Source organism: Aphis gossypii, chromosome 1 (genome assembly GCF_020184175.1).
Source record: "Aphis gossypii isolate Hap1 chromosome 1, ASM2018417v2, whole genome shotgun sequence".
Lineage (NCBI taxonomy): Eukaryota > Metazoa > Arthropoda > Insecta > Hemiptera > Aphididae > Aphis > Aphis gossypii.
Genome location: NC_065530.1, coordinates 13,564,951 through 13,586,507, shown reverse-complemented (window position 1 = coordinate 13,586,507; position 21,557 = coordinate 13,564,951). Strand labels below are relative to the sequence as shown.

Sequence of the window (21,557 nt, the reverse complement as noted above, 5' to 3'; positions counted from 1 at the left end):
TATTATTAGATTGCATTTATTTTTATAACTTGCAGTGCTTTATGTACTAAGCATTTATTGAAATTTTTTGTTGCTTAGATTTTAGATTTAATCCCATTTAAAAATTATTGTTGAAATTAGGTACTTAATATAATAATATAATGGTATAAATGGTACTACAGCAGACAGCAGTGCAGCATAAGATATCAAATAAATACATTTTATGTATACATACTGATTCAAATTTCAAATAGATATTAATGAGAAATGAGCAAGTACGCATAAAAACTAAAATGTACAATAAATAATAAATTAATGAAACAAATAATTAACCGAAAAATTATTAAAAAATGATTATTTTAAATTAATAATAATAGGTATCTCATTATAATACATACGATTTTGAACGTAGGTACCTAATTTATAAATAACACATGAAATGCATGGTATATTTTAAGAACAAGATAGGTAGGCAACGTATCAGATATCAACTATCAAGTATCAACTATAGCGATTATTGACGTGTAAGCACAGAATAGAATAAATTTAATCTATTCTGTTCTGTAAGGTGTAAGCATTACATCATAATACATGAAGTAGGAACACTAACGGCCATTCAACAATAGAACCATCAGTGATGCTTCTAAACATTATTCCATTGTAAAGTTATTATTAGTTGTTGTCTACTTAGCAGTTATATATACTGACATACTGTTATATTTCACAGGGACTAGGACCCTGAAATCTATTACACAAACGATAGGTGTTCAAGCTGGAATTTTTGCTGACCTGTCGACCATAGGTATTGCCTTCCTATTTCCTAGTATTATCCTCTAAAAAAGTAAAATCCTAAATACCTACAGCATTTGAAGTGATGAAATGAATAAATTGTTTATGATTACGAGTGAACTAATATACGAGTGTAGGTACCTATATTTCAATTTTATTTTATTTTATTTTATCATTTTGCATTCCTATCTTTAAAACATTCGATTTATGTACCTCCAGCTGCCTGATAGAGTTGTTAAAAGCCGCTCAAATAAATTTTTCTAAAATGTAACTATGAATTTAATACTTGATATTTTATCTGTGGTTTTATATTAATTTTCTATACCTATTCTACTACTTTGACAGGGATATTCTATTTTCTGTTACTGCCGACGTCTAGGACTCTAGTCCATAGGAGTGGTGACTGGCGAGAGTCTGAAGAGACCTGAGAGGCTGAGAATTGAGATTGAATAGCCCTAATTGCGGTCCAGTAGTGGAAACTCGAGTACCATCATGAAATATAAATAGTATAAATGTATAATATACATAGAGTAAGTATATAATATATTAGTATTTAATATATTATAGACGGCCAACAAATTATTATCTTTATGTTATTTTAATATTTTTTAAATTTTTTTTTTTATGATAATGTCTGAATGAACTTACCGTGGTATTATTATGGAAATTTACATTTTTTCATCCATGATGTTGATATGGATAACGACGAATGTTCCAGAAATCGCTAATCAGAATAATATTGTGCATTGTGCTTGTACCCTTTGCGCAGTTAATACTGTTTAGAAGTTTTACTATTTTCTATTCTCGATAGTGAAGTATGTTCAATGATTAAAATAGTACAGCATATTACAAAATAATCTATACAATTTGTTCTTTGATAGTTTGATACAGTTAATAGTAAAAAATTATCTATAATGGTTGATTATAGCAAGTGGAAGAATATTGAAGTAAGTTTATCCTATTTTTTAAATACTTGGATAGTTTTTATGTGTAATGTTCCTATATTACAGGTATCCGACGATGAAGATGAAACCCATCCTAACATTGATACACCATCCTTATTTCGCTGGAGGCATCAGGCTCGTATTGAACGTATGGAGGAAATAAAACGTGAACAACAAGAATTGGAAATCAAGAAAAAAACGTAAAATATTTCATTGCTTTAATAGAGTATAATAGTAAATTGTAAAAATTATTGTTTTAGTTTTAAAGAAAAGTATGAAGAAACTAAAAATCAGCTTTTGTCAGCTGAACAAGAAGGAAAAAATAAAAAAGAACTCGAGGAAGCACTAAGTGCTTTAAGTGTTGAAGAAGAAGAATTAAAAAAAAGAGAAGAAGAGTTCAAAGTTAAAGAAAAGGTATTGACAAATAACAAATAACTACTAATATATTTTACATTTATTTTCATATATATATATTTAATTTTTGGCTTAAATATGGGGCTTTTAACTCTAATCTATCTAGCTATAAGACTATAACTATACTATTTCATAAGATTCAGATGATTATGTATTCTACATTATATTGACTAAAATTATTTTATTGTTATACTTGATAATGTTATCAGTTGACAATTGTTATTACTTATTATTAATTATTGTTGAATTATCGATTAATCATCAACTGACCACTCAATGATGAAAAGAAGTGGTATTTATGCTTGAAGCTTAGTTACTGGTTCCTAAATTTAATTTCACTGTGTTTTAGATTCCATTATATTTTTTAAGTTTAGCCTAGAATAACAACTTGTATTATCTGTATATTTTTTGAATTTTTAGCTGCTTCATGATTAGTATTGTTGGAAGAGTATCTCTTTTTTTGATGGGTATTGCATTTATTACCAATAATTTTGCAAATTTGATATACTTTAAAATATAATATTACAACTTACTAGGTTAAAGTTAATAGCACCATAATGAATGTGTTAATATTATGTCAAAATAATATATCTGTATATTTCTAAGACAGTAGACTCATTTGATTTTAACTTTTCTTCATTTTTGAGTACACTTTATCCGTAAGTATCGTGTCTGTCTTATAAAAATACAATATAGTAAAATCCGTTTTACACCAGCAATAACAACTAGGGCTGTAGTCCAAATAAACAACCTAATTTCCATACTAAAAAAAGGAAAACATTGGTGAATTTTATGAATAGTGGCAGTTTGTCTTCAAAACTCAAGGAGCAAGTTTCAAAACAACCCACTCACCAACTAAATTTACCAGGAACGATGTAATATATTTGGGTTCTTCTTTAGTCAAAATGTTCATTAACTTTTATAATTTATGATGAATATGCATTTATTTTTAACATGAATGATCAATCTTCTGTTTTAAATTATGATTAAACCTGATCAACTAAAAACATTTTTTTCCCCCATTTTCAGGACAGGAGCAGTTGCTCCTAGTATTCTTTAATAAGCCATCCTTGGCTGTGAAATATTGTTTCATCACTAATACGAATAAATTTCTTATAATTTCAAAATTCATTATTTTTGTGTTTTTCTTACTTGAAGAACTTTTTTTGTAGTTCTGATATCAAAAAATATAAACAATGTTGCACAGTTCAAAATCTCCTCTTTCTAATGGAAACATTTGATTGCTTAACTTGGATTACAGGCTATGTGGTCCTTCTCTGCATGAAACAATTTTTATTATGTTATACGTTTGTAAGACTGAGACAACACTTGTAGGTAATGTGTCCTCTTAAAACATGTGGATTTGTTTAAATTTTAATTAACTTTGCTTAATGTTTGATTTTTTATAATAATGTAAATAATAAATGTACATTATTATTACCTTATATATATTTCTTTTATGCTAAACAATTTTTTTTTTTTAATTTCTTGTTGTTCAAAATATATGTTCATAACTCCCAATGAAGCAAATGCTCTGGTTTTGTCTTAGTTCAATATTTTGTTTTTATTTTTATATATTTATATAAACCTGAGCCTAGGTTATAAGAATATTATGATCATTATACTCTAGCCCATTAGAGATCAGTACGGCTATTCGACCAAAACTTGTTCGATTTTGCGCATCTCCCATTCAACCGCCTACCGACAGCGGCACATAGTGGGGGAAATAGTGTCCCACACCGTCTTCTGCATGCGCATGATGGTACTGATCTCTCGTGGACCAGAGTATAGAATAAAGCGACAATCATTTTTTATAAGTATTTGAAATAAAGCTTATAATTTTGTCAAATTATTAATACCTTGTTGAAATAATTCTTTAATAATATTAAAATTAAATGAAGATAATATAAACATATTATATCTAAGAGCTGAATAGGTTTCATAATCAAAAATTCAGAAAGCCATCTCAACACCAATTGTACTTTAAACCAATAGCTCATAAAATAACCTTAAGGCTTTAATAAATTAAATGAGAGCATTTTTTACTAATATATATTATTTTAATTAGGTAATGCCATGGAATGTTGATACTATTAGTAAACCAGGTTTTACAAAGACGATTGTGAATACTCCCAAGCCTCCACCAACTGAAGAAAATTTGACTGAAGAAGATAAAGCTAAGCGATTAGAAACATTTATTAATGAAAATAAAAGTAAATTGAAGGTATTTGGTATGTTCAGAAAATACAAAGACAGTCAGGAATATTTACAAAAAAATCCTCAACTTGTTTGTGAAGATACCGCAAATTATTTGGTTATTTGGTGTATTGATTTACAAATGGAAGGTGTAAGTTGTTTTTGAAAATCATTCTTAACATTATAAATTCATAGTAACACTTTTATTTTTTAGAAATCAGATCTAATGGAACATGTAGCACATCAAACGATTTGTATGCAATATATTTTGGAATTATCTAGACAACTTAATATTGATCCAAGAGCATGTGTACCTTCATTTTTTTCAAGGTATTTATCATAATTTATTATCTACTATATTGTTAAATTTATTTTTAGCATTTTTTAGGAGCTTTTAAATTTTATTATTAAATATATTGTAATATAACATTTTATAATAATTTTATTTATGATTTCATAAATTTTATATTTGAGTTTTTCACTTATCTTGCTATGATAGTTAATTAAAAAATTCACACTATTATTCAATAAATAGATGTGTTAAATTACACAATTAATATTGATTTTTGGTATTGATTCATAATCTAGTCAATTTAATTTTTTTAAGAATACAATTAGCTGAGAAACAGTACAAAGATTCTTTCGATGAAGAGCTTAATATGTTTAAAGATCGCATCCGAAAAAGGGCTGAGGAAAAACTGCGTATAGCTCAAGCTGAAATTGAAGAAGAAGAACGAAAAGCAAGATTAGGACCAGGTGGTCTTGATCCAGTAGAAGTTTTTGAGAGTCTTCCAGATGTAAGAAGTCTATTAGTAATCAATCTATTAATAATTAATGTATGTATAATATTTGTTTTAGGAGTTGAAAAAATGTTTTGAATCACAAGATATCCAGTTATTGCAAGATACAATTAAAAACATGAACCAAGAAGATGCAACTTATTATATGAAGCGCTGTGTGGATTCTGGATTATGGGTACCTGACGCCAATAAAGATAAGAGCAGTGCTGAAGATGATGATAAACCACAAGAAGAAAATATTTATTCTGAGATAAACAGTTCATAAAATAATCTTATATTATCCTATACATTGATTAACTTATAATTATTAGATTATAACATTTTTTCTGGTTCTAAATTTATCTGTTTACATACAAGACATGAAATACTTTTGGTTGCATTATTATAGTAAAACTAATTTTTTTTTATAATCAAATTTTGTTTGTTAAGTATTTATAATGATAATGATAATAATATTTATAATATTATTTAAAATAATATTTGTTTATCGTGATTGTACATAATTATCAATTTTTTTCATTTTTTTCCGTATTACTGCTTTTATCACATTCTTTTTGTAAAAATGGTAAAGGTATAGGTATAGGAATAGGTATTGGTATTGGTAACATAATAGGATATGGTACTAATATCATAGGTGGTGGTAGTAGCGATGGTGGCAAGTTCAATGGGTAAAGTGGCGAAGGTGTTGGATCAGCATTTGTTGGTATGCTGCTACTTGTTGACTGAGACTGTGTGAATGCTGGTGACCTACATATCGGTGGTGTACAGTAAACTGGCGCATGTGGTGGAAATTTTGGGTATACAGGTGGTACAGTATCTTCGACTGTGGTTCTTTTACGTTTTCGGGTTTGACGGTCAAACAGTTTACTGGATATGCGTAGTTGAGGAACTGCCGGTCCAGGCAGTGGAGGGGAATGAGGCCTTTGAGGAGATGGTGACCGGTCTGGAAGTGGCGGTGAATGACAATCGCGTAGCCATAGATCGGGTGTAATGAGCGGCAAGTTCGGCTCCAGGGTTTTACAAAGGTTTTCTGGCAGCGACGTGTTTTGTAGGTGAGGGTGTAACTCTAGCTGGGCTTGAGTTTCTTTGCAGAAGATGTTCATCTTATACTGGTTCAGACATTTATCGCTGTGAAGACGAATACAGAGATTGCAATTATTTTACTATTATGCGGTTTGTCTGAAATAGAATCAAATTAAAAACTCTTTACGTTTGTCACCTGCAGAATTGTAGCTGATGATCGCCGTCTTGGAAATCAACACAGTTAACTGTGTGTCTCAGATGTCTACACCAGTCGCATGTTTTATTTCGTTTGAAATTTGCCCTTCGGTAGTGTGAGAAACATTGTTCGGAACAAAATACTTTTTCGTTATCCGAGTCTGCCGTGCGGAATGTAAACGCTTTGGCTATTAGCGTTTTGTCACACCATCCGCATGTCATTTGCTGTACTGGTGAGTCTATTATAAACAATCGAATTAATATATTATAATAAAACTTGGAATTTGCTGATTTTCAAGCTGATAAAATTTCAATAAGCAATACGAATAACAATGAACTGCTACAATGTATCAGGTCACAATAATTAACACTGTAAATATATTACAACGGATAGTCCCAGTTATGACTGGACAGTCATTTTAGTCATTTTGGACCAGACATAGATTTTTATATACCCACTATTTAGTTAATATAAGCTTTTCTATATAATTTAAATTTAAATTAGGTACCTCTATTTATTATTTACATGGGCTTATAATATATACTATAAAAAATACCTCGAAAACATTCGGGATTTTAAAGTTGTGGTGAATGGTGATTTATATTATCGTAGTAGGCGCAGTCGACTATTAATTGGTATACACAAAACACTACATATATTTAACATAATATACCTGTATCATTTTATCCGAAATTCGTAACTAACCCAGAAACATATAACATGTATATAGTGGCGTAACAAAAAAATTTGCCCCCCCCCCGTAAAATTAAAAAATGTTAAAAATGGGCCCCTAATATATTGTTATATCAAATATAACCCTACAACCATAGATCCAAAATTACCCTGGGCCCCCCTGCAACGCGGGGTCTGCGGGCCCTCAGTTACGCCACTGTATGTACGCATATATAGATTTATTTATGTAAACTGAAAGTGACGGTTACCTATTACCCCGTCGTAGAGGCTGGATGACAGGTTGCATCAGCAGTGGGATCGGTAGGTATATCATACACACGCCCGGGACGCGCAGTATATGATGTACTGTAGTATGCACTCGGCTCGCGCCAAGATGAGACTAGATGACCCTTATTTTCATTATATTATGAGACATCCGAGAGCGCTTTTTATGTCCGAACGATATTGTATTACGACGAGACAACTTCACTGCTGGGTCTTTGTGTTAGACTCCGTCGCCGATTGGATGTGTATATATAAATCGTACCAAAGTGTATATTATATGTATATACACACACGGTGTTTAATATAATACGAACACTGCAAGGCAGTATATTACTATAATATATATTGTAATATACGCGCTAGTTCTCGGTCGGAGTCGTCTCGCGCACGTCACATTAACATTATACTTATATTATGCGCTGACTTGGGACATTCTCTGTCAGACCGAAAATAACTACACGAAATACAACTGCGTGTAACTCACAGTCTTTTACTACAACACTGATGGCGTTTAAGTTGTATACACTTATACTGTATAAGTTATACAGTTGTACAGATGTTGTACACCATGTAATGTGTATAAATATATGTCATAGATGCGTTCCCATAATACCTACCCATAATATACAAGTGTATATAGGCATATAATATTATTCCTGTGCGAGCTAGCACTAATCCTTTGTACTCTACTTCGTCTGTACATGATAATAATTAATAATGAAATATATCAACTCAAATCTGGTTCATCTGACTCCTCCGCACATAGTTTTTTGTATGATTAATATAAATTATATATTTATATGATTGCAGGTTATACTTATAAGTTATTACAAAAACCATCATAAACCAATTTGAGAATCAATCTCAAATTAATGGAGTTTGAGTTTTATCAATAAATTCGTATTTTTAAATAAGTTTTGAGTTAAAACGACATATTGTTTAGGTTGTTTAGGTAGTTATGTTACAAATATCGTAATAGTTCTCATTATAATTAATTAAGTGCATACACTATGGTCTACGAAACAAAAATTAAATAAAAGTTCAATTTAAAAAAAAATCTAAGGATATAGGTAGGTATTGAAAATGTTTTTGTGTAATTAATGTTGGAAATCATTATTGCAGTGGCACGAATCATAACTGCTAGGCTATACATTCAGACATTCAGCCGATGTTGAACGGATCATATTATATTATGTAGGTATTGAAAACTTTTAAAATATTTTTCATCTTCAGAAATTCAAGCATATAAAAATAAATATGTTTAATGCTTATTGATTATTGTAGCTGAATTATATCCATACGACCATACTATATTAGGTACCTATATTAAAATGGTCAAATAGTACAAAAGCATTATACAGTTTATTTACTGGTTAATGGTTAGACTACAAGAATAGTACGAAGATATCTTTTCTGAAGCCAAATTGAAGAGTGATGAACTATTGTTGTTAATGTTCAGAAAAAAAGTTAAGTTTTAACTAAATATTTCATAATGAATATACATTGTTAGGATTTTAATTATTAAAAAGTTAAGTTTAAGTATTTTATTATTTTATTATTATTTGCGTTGTAGAATTAATTTTGATCTATATACATTTTTTGAGACAGCAATAATAGGTATTTCAAGTTTAGCGAGAAAAACATTTTTCAAACCTTTAAAATAATTTTGTTTGTGGAGCCGAAATTTTATAAATAGTTGGGCCCGAGCTATATTATATTATTATTACATATTTACATGCCCATGTTGAAACAAAACTTTTATACATATAAAGTTAAAATACATTTTTCACTTGCTTTTATTTCCTAATTCCGATATAGTGAGCATTCAATAATTTAATGTAGAGTTTCTCCGCACCTTTTAATTTAATTTTGAATATAATAAAATTTAAAAAATAATTCCATAATTAATTAACTAGCTTGACCATTTATTTTTTTCGTCTACAGACATATAGCGCAATACATAGTTAACTACCTTCAGCTAGTTAACGAACCGGTGACATGTCAACAGTCAACTTACATAGAAAGTATTTTTAACATTGCAATCATAACAAATATCTAGGTACAGCTTTACAAACAGCTTAATTTCTTGGTGCGTATTTATTAGTTTTATTTTCTATTTAACAGATATATAATATAAAATTAAAATGCAAAATGCGTTTTATAATTTGTTTTTATTTTTGTTAATTTTTTTAATGCATTAGATTAAAATGTAACTTTTATAGTCATTAGTCATTAGTAGATCGTGTAAATATATTAATATAAAATTATTATGAACTATAATATAATAAATCAAATTACTCGACGTTGTTGGCGATTGTGGACTATTGTATTCGTCTGACGAAGTTTCTGGTTCCGTGCTTTTTGAGCGGCCTCTATATTTTTCTCTAAGCTTAACTAAATTCATACTTTGCAGTGAACAATCTTTGGAATTAATTTTTTCATATCCGTACCATCCGAGCATCTCGTTCATTGTGGTTTTTACGTACTCCTGCAAAACACAACGTTTTAAATGTAGAGTAAAATACTATATAGGTAATTATATAATTTGTATAATAAATTAATAAAAATGTATTTTTAAGTACTCTATTAGTACCTAATTGGCTATTTATACATTTATAGTTTATTATAACAACAATTTGATGTCGGTATAGGTGTATATATAATTATAAATTCAATATTGGCACTTGGCAGTATTATAGTTGTTAACTATCCGCGAGTAAACTGCGTAGTTGGTAGGTACAACATAATAGTATACGAGTATAGTCATCTATAATTTATCATATTGAGATTATTTAAATTTTAGATGAATTCAGAATAGATACTTTATTAAAATGGTAGGACAGTTATTGTAAATTTTTCCCAATAGGATTTGTTTAATTGAATTTTATTCGTACATTTAATATTTTCCTTATAGACAGTGTTCACAGTATTGTTATGATTTAAAATTGTTATAGCTTAAACACATTTCGTGTTGTATACTTTGTAGAGTACCTGCGCGGCTGCGATATTTTTGGAGTGCGAACATTGTTATTCTGAGTTTAAAAATGATAAAAGTACGATGACACACGTGGGAGTGTAGAGTGTGAACCCAAATAAACAACAGAATACACAACTACAGCGACAGTATGTCAATTGTCAGCGTATCAATCAAACAAATTAAGTCTACAGAATAATGTAAACGATACGCTTTACAATACTATATATATATGTAAAATTAAATTAATAACTATATGTACGTATATTCTAAAACATTTTAGAAATGTAAAACTTTATATAGTAAATTAAAAAAAATGTATTTGTTCCAGTCATCATAGCTTGTTGATGGTGCCTACGCTCATTACGTTGATTAAGTCGGAAAACTTTTTTTGGCCGTGGTTCATTAGTTGAATGACTTGAATGGTGATTATCAGTTTCAGTAAGTACCTACTACCTAAGCGTTTAAGTATGTAGAAATAATATTGGAAATATAATAGTTAAAAAATAAAGTGTAAGAATAGGAATAATTCGATCACTATAATTCCTCAAACCATGTTTACTGACCATGGATATTAGTCGATAACGTCTTGTAATTTAAATTTGGTAAAATATCTATAATAGATTTTGATCGGTGTGATGATAATAAATTGTTTTTTTGTGTAATACTATGTAATATTATGTATATATAAATATATTATCTGTATTCTGTAATCAAACAAATACCTAGATTTTCAACTTAAGGGTGGTTATTGATGGAAATATGGAATATAGCCAATATAGGATCTATATAGTTTATACTTTAGAGAGGAAGAACGGTAACCCTTTTCCTATATATTTTTAATACGTATGTAATAAGTGCTAATTTATCGGTCGAATATATTAAAGCGTTGTGTAGCGTGTACATAATAAAGCAGCCTCCGCGGTATAATATATAAAGTAGCAGGGGTGGCCAATATGAACATTTTCGCGAGCCATGGTTAGGTTGTTGCAATAAATAATGAAATAGTTTAAAAAAAAAATGTGTCACATTTATAATAAAAAAACAAAATCATTTTTTATTATCTTAATGATTAAAATCATTTCAGACTTTAGTCTAAAGAGCCTATACCTATATATAAGCGCGAAGAAAATTGTGTGTTCTGAAAATTTTTATAACCGCTTCAAATACATTCTATTTTTGTCGAAACACAATTTTGAACCAGAGTGCAGTCGATCATTTCCCTTTTTTTAATCCAAGTGCAATTTGACCACACTTTAACAGCTTTGACGTACTCGTTGAGTATAGGTATACCTATTTACTTATATAAATTATCAACAAACTACATAAAGTTCACTTAACCTGCCTGCACGCAGTATTATATGTTTTAATAATATAAGTATTTGCTTGTATTATAATTGAAAGTAAACTTTGAATCATCCAAAATTTAGTGTCGTTGCACGCGTAAACCTACACGGCTACACTAATACCTATATGAATAATAAAATGATTCACTTGCAGTTCGCACGCTGCAGACTAGCATTATAAATCTGTCTGGCATTCTTGAAATAACATTTGAGTGGTATACTAAATTAATTTGTATGTATATATATTACAATAATAATAATACGCATCACGCGTGTGTGTAGTTATGGAGAGACAAAAATGGATTGATTAAAAGCTGTTCTCGTTTTTCCACAGACATTTATACCGTGCTCCGCCGACGTCGCCGCCCGGGTGGTATTGGGTGACGCACAAAGAACGGATAATGATAGCTATAGTGTGGATATCGGGTGAAATAATGAAATATAATGTGTAACTGTAAACCCTAAAGTGAGGACACAATAATGTGATGTACATGTACATCTATATATATATAGGTGTACATATTACATTATATACATAAGAACAGTATATTATATGTAGGTATGCGTTTATCAATCACACACACACACACACACACACCACACACTCTATATTTGGCTAGAAAATATGAGAGTCCGATATACATAGCATGTACATTGTACACAATATCGTATATATAATATATAATTAAAACTCGTTTATTTGATGTACCGAGTGCCAAAATTGAGTTCTTCGTTACCCGACTAATGGTATTAACTATTAATATTTATGACTATATGGTATAATATTCATAATATTTATTATAGGTATTAACACGACTTCATGCATTATTATATATTTTAATGACTAGCAATTACGATTGTGTTGTCCAGTATCTCTCATCAAAAATGTTTACATCTACGCGTTGAAATCAAATTCGGAAGGAAGCAGCATCTGCAGTAAATACATAGAAGTAGGTAATTACATGAACCTTACCTGTATTATCTTTCCCACTGAATTGCAGTTAGGTATATCTTATATCTGAACATAAATTATTAAGATACTAATGTATAACTATAAACCCATTTGGCTATTTTTTATAAATAATGTGTAGTAAGGTATATAAACTTAAATAAGTATTTAAATATTTTAAATATTTTATTTGTTTTAATGATGCAAATGCGGTTAATTAACGATATTGTTTGAAACAAATTAAGTATAGGTTTACAACTCTTTCTAACTTATAATAATATAATGTTTGTATGTAAAACGTAATTACATTTTTATACAGTATAATACATATCATATGCAATAAATTATGATTTTTTGGTAAACTTCCAAAATTCCAACAAAAAATTATAATTCAAAAAATTTGTTATACTATATTATATTAATATATTACACGCGAAATGTTTCAAATATTCAATATGATATGATTTTACGACCAATAATTGTATATTTTGACATGAAAATACGTTTTGAGTTATTATAACCTACAGTATACATAAGTTTTTATTGTGATTTTAATTTTTAGGTGAAAATATTAGATAATTTTATGTCGTATAGTTGGATGATATTAAATGTTTAAATACCTTGGTAGGTACTATTGTTGCTGCAATTGTATGTGACTATGAAATCACTTATTATCGAATTAAAATTTAATACATTTATTACAGTGACCTACTAAATGGCAAGTTTTACTCGAAATTTGCCACACAATAGAATGACTTCTCGTCTTCTCATATAAAAAACTTCTTTTTATTTAATTTAATATTTTTCCCCATATTATAACTTTAAAGTTTAAGCTTTTTAAGAGTTAAATATACAGTTACTTTATATTTAAATCTATGTATAGTACAATATATAAATCTAATCATCGATCTGACCGTTACTTATTAAGTCTGATCTACACGATGATAGAAAAACACAGTATTGAAAATTCCTATAGGTACGTATTACTGCTGAAGAGGTTAGGTAAAATAGACTAATTAGTAATTATTATCAAAAACGAAAAGAAAATTGAGTTTTATTGAATACATATAATGATATATTGTAGTTTATTATTTTGAAATAAATTGTAACATCATAAAGTATAGGTTTCATAGAAAACAGGTGTAGGCCTTTATTATTGGATGGCTCAAGTTCCACTGAAAATTATTTTTCCAAACATTAATCACCCTTTTTTCGGGTCACATTTTAAATATATCTGTCTTAAAACATTTTTATACATATAAGGATGAGTCATGTTTTCTCTCACCGATTTTACTCCATAAAAAAGTCATGTTACCATTGCGGTGTCTATGTTATATGTTACACGTATTACAATATATCTACAATTCGGATTTTGAAGATATCGCAGTAACTAACTTGTTTGTGTCATGGGCTAGCGCGAAGTTCGAAGAAAATATATGGTCACATCTTTGTGGTATTATTTTACGAATCTCGTCATCCATCCAACAATATACTGCACCTATTACACCTACATAATATAGGGGCAAGACGTGCGTATACGTCGGCATTATCGTTCCGTGCCGTCATCGTCGTCGCCGCCGTCGCGCTTCCAGATAAATTCATGCCGTCCTCGATCACCCGAGCGATTTTATACCCGGACACCCTTCGCAAATAATAATATCTGCAGCATAATAATATTATAATAGGCACTTTCCTCGACTCGTCACTGCCTCCGACGGCGTCAAGAAAGGACATAATATAGCGACGGGATAGCCGTCGTGACGGTGCAGCACAGCTATGCGTATATATAATATTATAAAGCAGACGGAAAAGTGTGGCGAACGGACGGACGGTCGTGCCGGTAACTCGATAGCAGTGTCAGTTTGCACGCCTTTAAGCCCCTCACCTCCGCCGCGTCACGTTCCACCATCGTCCTGTGTATCGAGCGAGCCAAAGAAAGAAATCCGATATGCATATATATATATATACGAGTATTTATATATATATATATATATGTGTGTTCACGCGATCTATTGCTCGGGACGCTGCCGTCGTCTTTCGATCAACTTTACAATCTTCGCGTCGTATGTACGCGCGATGACGCGACGAGGGGGAAAAACGCGGGAAAATCCGAACAGTTAGCATGATGGCTGAAGGCAATATATTATATCGTGTTGAATATTGTCTACGTAATAAGTGCTCGTGACGCGTATATTATACAGTACCTACCGAATACGCATACTGCTGCAGGATCTTCCTGCGCGACTTTTATGCGACAGTAGATTGTGTCGTATGAAATAATCATAAACTATAGGGAACTATAGGAAAAACTGACTTACGCAGTATGCTAAAACGATTTGGACCTATAATGCAGAGGTATATTATAATAATCTAGAATTTTAGTTTTGATCGATAAATGAAAAACACGTGTTCCTAAAAATTCAGATGTCGAACCATTATAATTATTGTTTTACCGAGTATATTCAGTATACATATACAAAACAGAGTCATATGGACGCAAATAGAATGTGGTGCTCAGAACGGCTATGTCTTTCCTGGAGAATATCAATCCCCGATATGATATTTTACTTCATTTAATTATTATTTATGATTTATTATTAGAGGAAAAAAATGCAAAAATGCTCTTAAAAAAAATAACCAAATATATCTACTTAAAAAAGTGAAAGCAACTTATACTTAAAAAACAATAATTATTAATATATAATGCGAGTCAGAGTAATTTAAAATATTTACAATAGCTATATAGTTAACATTTAAATTTTAAGTTTAATTTACAGTATAAAAAATTTTTTCTGAATAAAAACAAGAATTTTGTTATTTTACACCTTCTGTTTTACTGTGCGGTTAAAATGTGTCCGATGTTTTCAAACAAAATACGACGACGTCTGTCAGTTAATACAAATTAAAATCTCATCTGTACGCTATAAATTTAATCACAACAAAAACCTCGCAATAATAACAATACAATTATTTTTTTGAATATTATACAAATTTTCTTAAAAATCTTAAATTTGAGAATAATGTCCCCCACATTATACAAAATTACAAAAAATGACTTAAAATGTGAAAAGATGACATCAAAATGTAAAAAAATTCATTTATTGCTAAAAATGCAAAAAAAAATAGTATATTCTATATTAAGGAAACCTGGAAGCATAAACAAATTTTTAGCTAAGACAATTGACAATATTGAGTAGAATCAAAAGAAAAAAATGCAAGTCATTAACATCCTAGCTCTATCCATTATATATATATAACAGCAAAAGATAAATTATTAGTTGTTGGTTATTAAGAATTTTTGTTACGTTAAAATTAAAAATTATTTCGATGTTTTGATATCGGTACCTATTGATAGTCCTATAAATAGATATTCTTTTTTTATTTTTTATATCCCAGGCCTCATTGAATTCTACACTCTACACTCTACAGTGACAGCTGACGAATGACAGTCGTATCATATTTTGTACTACATTTAGTTCAAAATATTTTTGTGAATTATTCACTGTTTTCTGTTAGTAATTATAACTAATTAATAATTATCGTGTTGAGTATTTTTATTTTTTAATTATTTCCGAAAAAAAAGCGTATAGAATGTATTTCATAATCGAGTAGGTCACTGTAATGGATTACATTTGTATTTAAGATCATTGTATACAAATATATACAATGAAAAAATATACCTTAAAGCAAAGTCAGTTAGCAGAACCTATATTTCTAATGTTTTTAATGTTGTTTTTTTTGTATATTTATTATTTATATTGCTATTACAACAATTAATATTAATAATGGTGCGATTTATTTAAATCAATTTTGGCCAAAAATATATATATTTTTCTTAGAATATTACTACTTGTTAGTTTTTAAGTTAATATCGTATAACGAATAGCAATAAATGTCGGTAGCAATATAAATTATCTTGAAAAATATTGGGAATTTTTTATTTATGAACTCCTGAAGTACGGACTAGATTCAATTTGCTATTAGAAATAACATGAAGCTTAAGACTAAAGCAGCTCCATTGACACTATTTAAAACCAATACATTTATGTTTCCTCTAAAAATTTTAATCTAAAATACTTATATAACTGATTTCATTCAATTTATATCTTCATTCAAATTTTATTTTATTGATTATTTATTATTATTTAAATAAAATCAAAGACACTTATTTGAAGTTCCTTAAACAATTCCACAGTTTTTAACGAATTGGCGCCAAATTGTATACATCATATCATTCATATCCTTGAGCTCTCAAACGAGTTACAGCCTACTTTTCAATTAAAAAAATTAATCCCTAAGTGTTAATTTACATACAAATTTTGTTTCGGCTAATGCAAATTTAATATTTTATTGTTATTTTTATTATCATATTATATAGGTCTTACATCTGGGTACCTAATAAACATATTGCAATTATAATACCTATGTTTAGGCCAAACTAATAGTTCTCACCATAATCATAAGTTATAGGTCATAGGACATAACAATAACATCTCGTGAAAAGTTGATTTAAATTTTAAATATATCTGTCGTAGCCCTTAGACTATATTATAGTTTTTTTGTGCGAAAAGACGGCTTTTTATAATGAAGTAGCTCGTTCGCGAACTATACTTATTATTTTTCTGAGCAGCTTGCTGTTTTTCAGGCTTATTTCATACAGACTAACAGCAGTTAGGACTTTTAAGAACTATAGCAATAACCATTTTGATTACCTATTTTATTTTATAAAAATTAGATCTTGGGCCATTCGAGTATTAGACATTCAAAATATAATACTGGCAAGTTGTAGACAAAAAAAATAATGTACCTATCAATAATACTATAATAGTTCAGTTTACATATGAAAAATATCGTGCAAAACAAATAGATGCACTTGCTGGAAAAATAATGTAGTGCGTTATTATAAACAACCGCCTTAAAATAAAATACTTAAAATGGTTATTACCGCATAAAATGATTGTAGTTCTTAAAAGACCTGCTGTTAGTCTGTATATGCAATGAGCCTGAAAAACAGCAGGTTGTTTGGAAAAATAATAAGTAGTTTGCAAACGGGCTACTCCAAAGAGCCTATAGTCTAATCGCAAAAAAACTAATTTTCCATATTGTGGCCTACGACTTATCGTTTACCAAATTTTGTTAGCTTAGACATTTCAGTCGCAAACCTACTGTTTAAAAGTTTTGTGAAAATGTTTCGTTATTGTTTAAAATAAAAAAAAAATAGTAAATCTAAGGATATGGAAATAAATCTAATGAAGTATATTATAATGTTACCCCTTTTTCACTAAATATAATATACAGCTAAGTAAAATATAAAGAATAGGTTATTACCTAAACTCTGGATATTTTCGTGTATTTCAACAGTAATCAATTATATATAATATTAAAAATGATGTGAAGTTTCAAATGATTTTATACTATAATATTTTATGCATTATATATACCTACGCGAAGTGTATAAATTGGCATTAGTATATTGAACACAGATTTGTCTATTTTTAGGATTTACTTCTCATTGGATTTACAGTAATTTTAAGACGTTCGGTTAGGCAATGTAATACTATTATAGTGTGCAACTTCAAAGCTCTATTTATAATTTGTTTGTAGTTAGTGTTTCACACTAGACTATATACTGTCCACGTGTTGCACTAAGACATATGCGCTGCTGTATGGGATCATATGTTAGAAAAAAAAAAGTCGTATCGATGAATATGAATTAAGGTCAAGGGTATGTTCAAAAATTAAAACAATTATATCACTATATTAAATTGTAAACGGAAGGTTTATAAATTAAATTTTCAATGATTATAACAATTATTTAGTATTACATTTTAGGCACCACAGATTAAAAAATTACATTTTAAAATAGGGGCATATCAATATGCGATTAAAATCAAATATAAACAATATTGTGCGTTTATTTTTCATTATGTTTTAATAGTTTTCTATCGCAGTAAATATCATGTATAATATACAATTCGAGCGTAATGACACGAAAGTGTAAAACGTAAAATCGTTGACGTATATACCTATCGTTATTAGTACCTACTCGTAGAAAAGAAGACGACACGCGACATCGGTATAAATACTAAATTATATCGTTGGCACTATATTATACATATGCACACGCGTTACCTAACTATATACTATTATAGATGACGGGGAAGTCTGTGTTATATACTCACTGCTTTTATATATATATATCATATCTTCTTTATACCTACACAACTCACGGGTATATATGCGAACGTTTCGTAAAACTATGTTTGTGCAATTTGTTTATTGCACCACGCAATAGTGCAATATCCGCGAAATGCACGATTTCATATATACTTATAGCGCAGTTGCCAGTTTCTATGCATATATATACACAGCAGTGCAGTTAAGTACAATAACTGTATATTTGCATAATACATAATATTATACATTGTTCAATAATATACTCATCTATGTACCCGCTCGCACCTGCGAAAGTTACATAAACTCGCGCGCGTACAAAAAATTAAAAAAGTTATTTTGGTCACATTCACACGATAATACGATGTATTATTATTATTATTATTATAAATGTATGGGTTACGTACTTTGATCTCTTCGTCCGGAGTTTCGTTTTTCACCAACCCTTTGGAGTCCGAATCCTTTCGAACGTTTCTGTTCATCTCTCACAATAATGCTATAATATCAATTCGGTCGATCGATTATTTTATTACGACTGTGCAGGTATAGACTAGCGCGAGTCGAGGCGCCGTAATCTCTCTCTATGTATATATTCGTACACGCGCACTATACTGACAAACTCTTAAACACGAAAATATTTACATTACATTTACATACACACGAAATATTAATGTTTAATGGATTCGATTAAAAAATATAATATAATTGCATAACGTCGTTTTTGAAAATGTGCGGTTTTGGACGACTGCGGCGGCGTTTATATCGAAGGACGGCGTGTGACGGGCACCGAGGGACGAGACTCACTCGGCAGTGCGAAAACGCGCCACGGCCGTCGTAGCTTATAACGACGTGATGGTCGTACACGATATAATGTGACCGTCGCCGCGCGCTCGACAGCGTATATAATATAATATAATAACGTCGAGAAACAGGCGCGCGTCGCGTGGCGTTCGGGCGCGTAATAGTGCGTGTACGCGCGGACTTTCGAGGCTTAACCGACTTATAAATAGGCGTTCACCGGGCTGAGCCGGGGTGGGTCGGCCTCGGTTTCGAAACCGTCGACGGTCGGCGAGTGGGATAAAATATACGTCGAGATGGTCGTCGTATTAATATAATAATATCATCGTTATAGTATATAGCGCGCGATGGCGGTCAGAAAAGATAATTCCTTTGCGCGGAACGGCGGAAAAACCGCGGGTGACGTGACAAAACCATTTGGGTCCCCCCGCAAAAATAAAAACCGGGCTCCAAATACCGATCGCCCCAAATTACCGTGCCCCCCCCCACACGCACGCGGGGTCTGCGGGCCCTCGGTTACGCACGCTGCAGGGCCGCAGTGGCGGATCTACGGGGGGATATGGGGGACAAATACCCCCCCCCCCCGAGGCCGTGGAAATTAAATCTTGTTTTGTAAATTTAGTAGAATAAAGCTTATATACATGTACCTATGTACATGTCATGTACGAAAATATTTTATATCCCTCCCCCCCCCCTATGAGAAAATCCTAGATCCGCCACTGTGCAGGGGCAAACGTTCGGTGTATGATTTACGAGTGTTGATGTTTTACCTTAGCCGAATGTCCATCAAGCGGTTCGTGTGATTATAGTGCAGCGATGAATCGTCGTATATGTCACGAAATCTGCACCATCTATATACCTACTCATCGCCGGCGGGAGGTTTTGCGAGGCCAGGGGTAAATTCTTTCATGGGCCTCAGAAATTTTTCTTGGCACGTCCTAGTGCTTATACTTGTATGACATTTTTTTTTCTATTTTATATAACTTATACCTAAAAAATGTTTTTTTTTTACGTACCTACACAACTAAACAGTGTATTAAACATATAGGTACATTTTTCAATATATTGTATTTATTTTTTAAAACATTAAACTACAAATATTATTTTGCCTATATAGGTACTCTGTATAGTCTATTAGATACATTTTTCATATTAAAATAAACTAAATACAAATTAAATGTTCAGGTTCATAAACTAAAATCAAATTATTCATAATATAGGTATAATAATATATATATTAATTAAATTTTTGTACGTGCATTTCATCAAAAATCCACTAGCTGTTTGCAGATGGGACTTTATTTTTTTAATTTGAAAAACAAAATCATAGGCTTACAAAGCATTAAATGTCATGAAAGGCGCGGAGCCCTTGGCAGTTACCACTTCTGTCCTGCCCTTCTGCCGGGCGCTGACTATACTACGATGATAGCTAGGGCCGGTCATGGGGAACTATGCGCCCTCTCTATTTCAGGTTAAATACATAGGTTAGGTCTGTAAGAGCTGCGGTTTTCCTCGAGATAATTTTTAATTTTTTCCATACATTGTTGTTGATAATTTTACTCGAATTATTAAACAAAAACTAATATCTGAACTCTGAAGGCGCTTTGTTGGACCACCTCTAAGGCCGGCCCTGATGATAGTGTCGCTGATAGATCAGGCATTATATGCGATTGTTACACATATGCGCCTATATAGTCGGTCTTGCAATTCCTGCTGCAGCGTACAGCGTTGCTACGAATAATATCAAATCCTGTGAACTTTTCACTTTTTTTAATTACGTCAAGTTTAAATCTCGTGCGGATTCTTAACGCTGCAGTTACCTATTTTGATCTTACAAAATGTGACGCTCACAGGTCAAACATTATATACCCATGGGCGCCCATTGAGAGGGGCAAGATAGGGCACTTGCCCCCCCCTGGACAAAAAATATTAAAAACTTGTAACTCAATAAATAGTACCATAATATAATTATTGTCTTTACATTTGAGAATTTTTTATTTTCACCCCCCCCCCAATTT

The 21,557-nt window shown here is 30.7% G+C and overlaps 2 protein-coding genes and 1 long non-coding RNA gene across 3 annotated transcripts; 2 read left to right on the top strand and 1 right to left on the bottom strand.

Annotated features, from left to right (window-relative positions):
• Window positions 1-1,501: 1,501 nt before the first annotated feature.
• On the top strand, window positions 1,502-5,625 carry LOC114126591 (hsp90 co-chaperone Cdc37). The gene is made up of 7 exons (XM_027990569.2): window positions 1,502-1,715; window positions 1,779-1,912; window positions 1,973-2,126; window positions 4,195-4,473; window positions 4,537-4,652; window positions 4,930-5,119; window positions 5,181-5,625. Exons 1-7 carry the CDS (start codon window positions 1,683-1,685, stop codon window positions 5,385-5,387), a joined length of 1,113 nt encoding a protein of 370 aa, XP_027846370.2. The 5' UTR covers window positions 1,502-1,682; the 3' UTR covers window positions 5,388-5,625.
• Window positions 5,330-19,715, bottom strand: LOC114126590 (sine oculis-binding protein homolog). Its single transcript, XM_027990568.2, has 4 exons — window positions 19,149-19,715; window positions 9,597-9,786; window positions 6,342-6,579; window positions 5,330-6,250 (listed from the first exon to the last, which is right to left on the bottom strand). Exons 1-4 carry the CDS (start codon window positions 19,221-19,223, stop codon window positions 5,629-5,631), a joined length of 1,125 nt encoding a protein of 374 aa, XP_027846369.2. The 5' UTR covers window positions 19,224-19,715; the 3' UTR covers window positions 5,330-5,628.
• Window positions 10,440-12,335, top strand: LOC126549315 (uncharacterized). The gene is made up of 3 exons (XR_007603459.1): window positions 10,440-10,530; window positions 10,604-10,713; window positions 11,953-12,335. It is a non-coding gene; the product is annotated as an uncharacterized LOC126549315 (long non-coding RNA).
• Window positions 19,716-21,557: the final 1,842 nt, after the last annotated feature.

Coding starts and splice junctions, on each gene's coding strand:
- LOC114126591 (XM_027990569.2), top strand. CDS start 1,683: ATGGTTGATTATAGCAAGTGGAAGAATATTGAA. Junction 2,127..4,194: donor AGTTCAAAGTTAAAGAAAAG/GTATTGACAAAT, acceptor TATTTTAATTAG/GTAATGCCATGGAATGTTGA. Junction 4,474..4,536: donor TTGATTTACAAATGGAAGGT/GTAAGTTGTTTT, acceptor TTTATTTTTTAG/AAATCAGATCTAATGGAACA.
- LOC114126590 (XM_027990568.2), bottom strand. CDS start 19,223: ATGAACAGAAACGTTCGAAAGGATTCGGACTCCAAAGGGTTGGTGAAA. Junction 6,580..9,596: donor ACAATCGCCAACAACGTCGA/GTAATTTGATTT, acceptor TGTTTATAATAG/ACTCACCAGTACAGCAAATG. Junction 6,251..6,341: donor CATCAGCTACAATTCTGCAG/GTGACAAACGTA, acceptor TCGTCTTCACAG/CGATAAATGTCTGAACCAGT.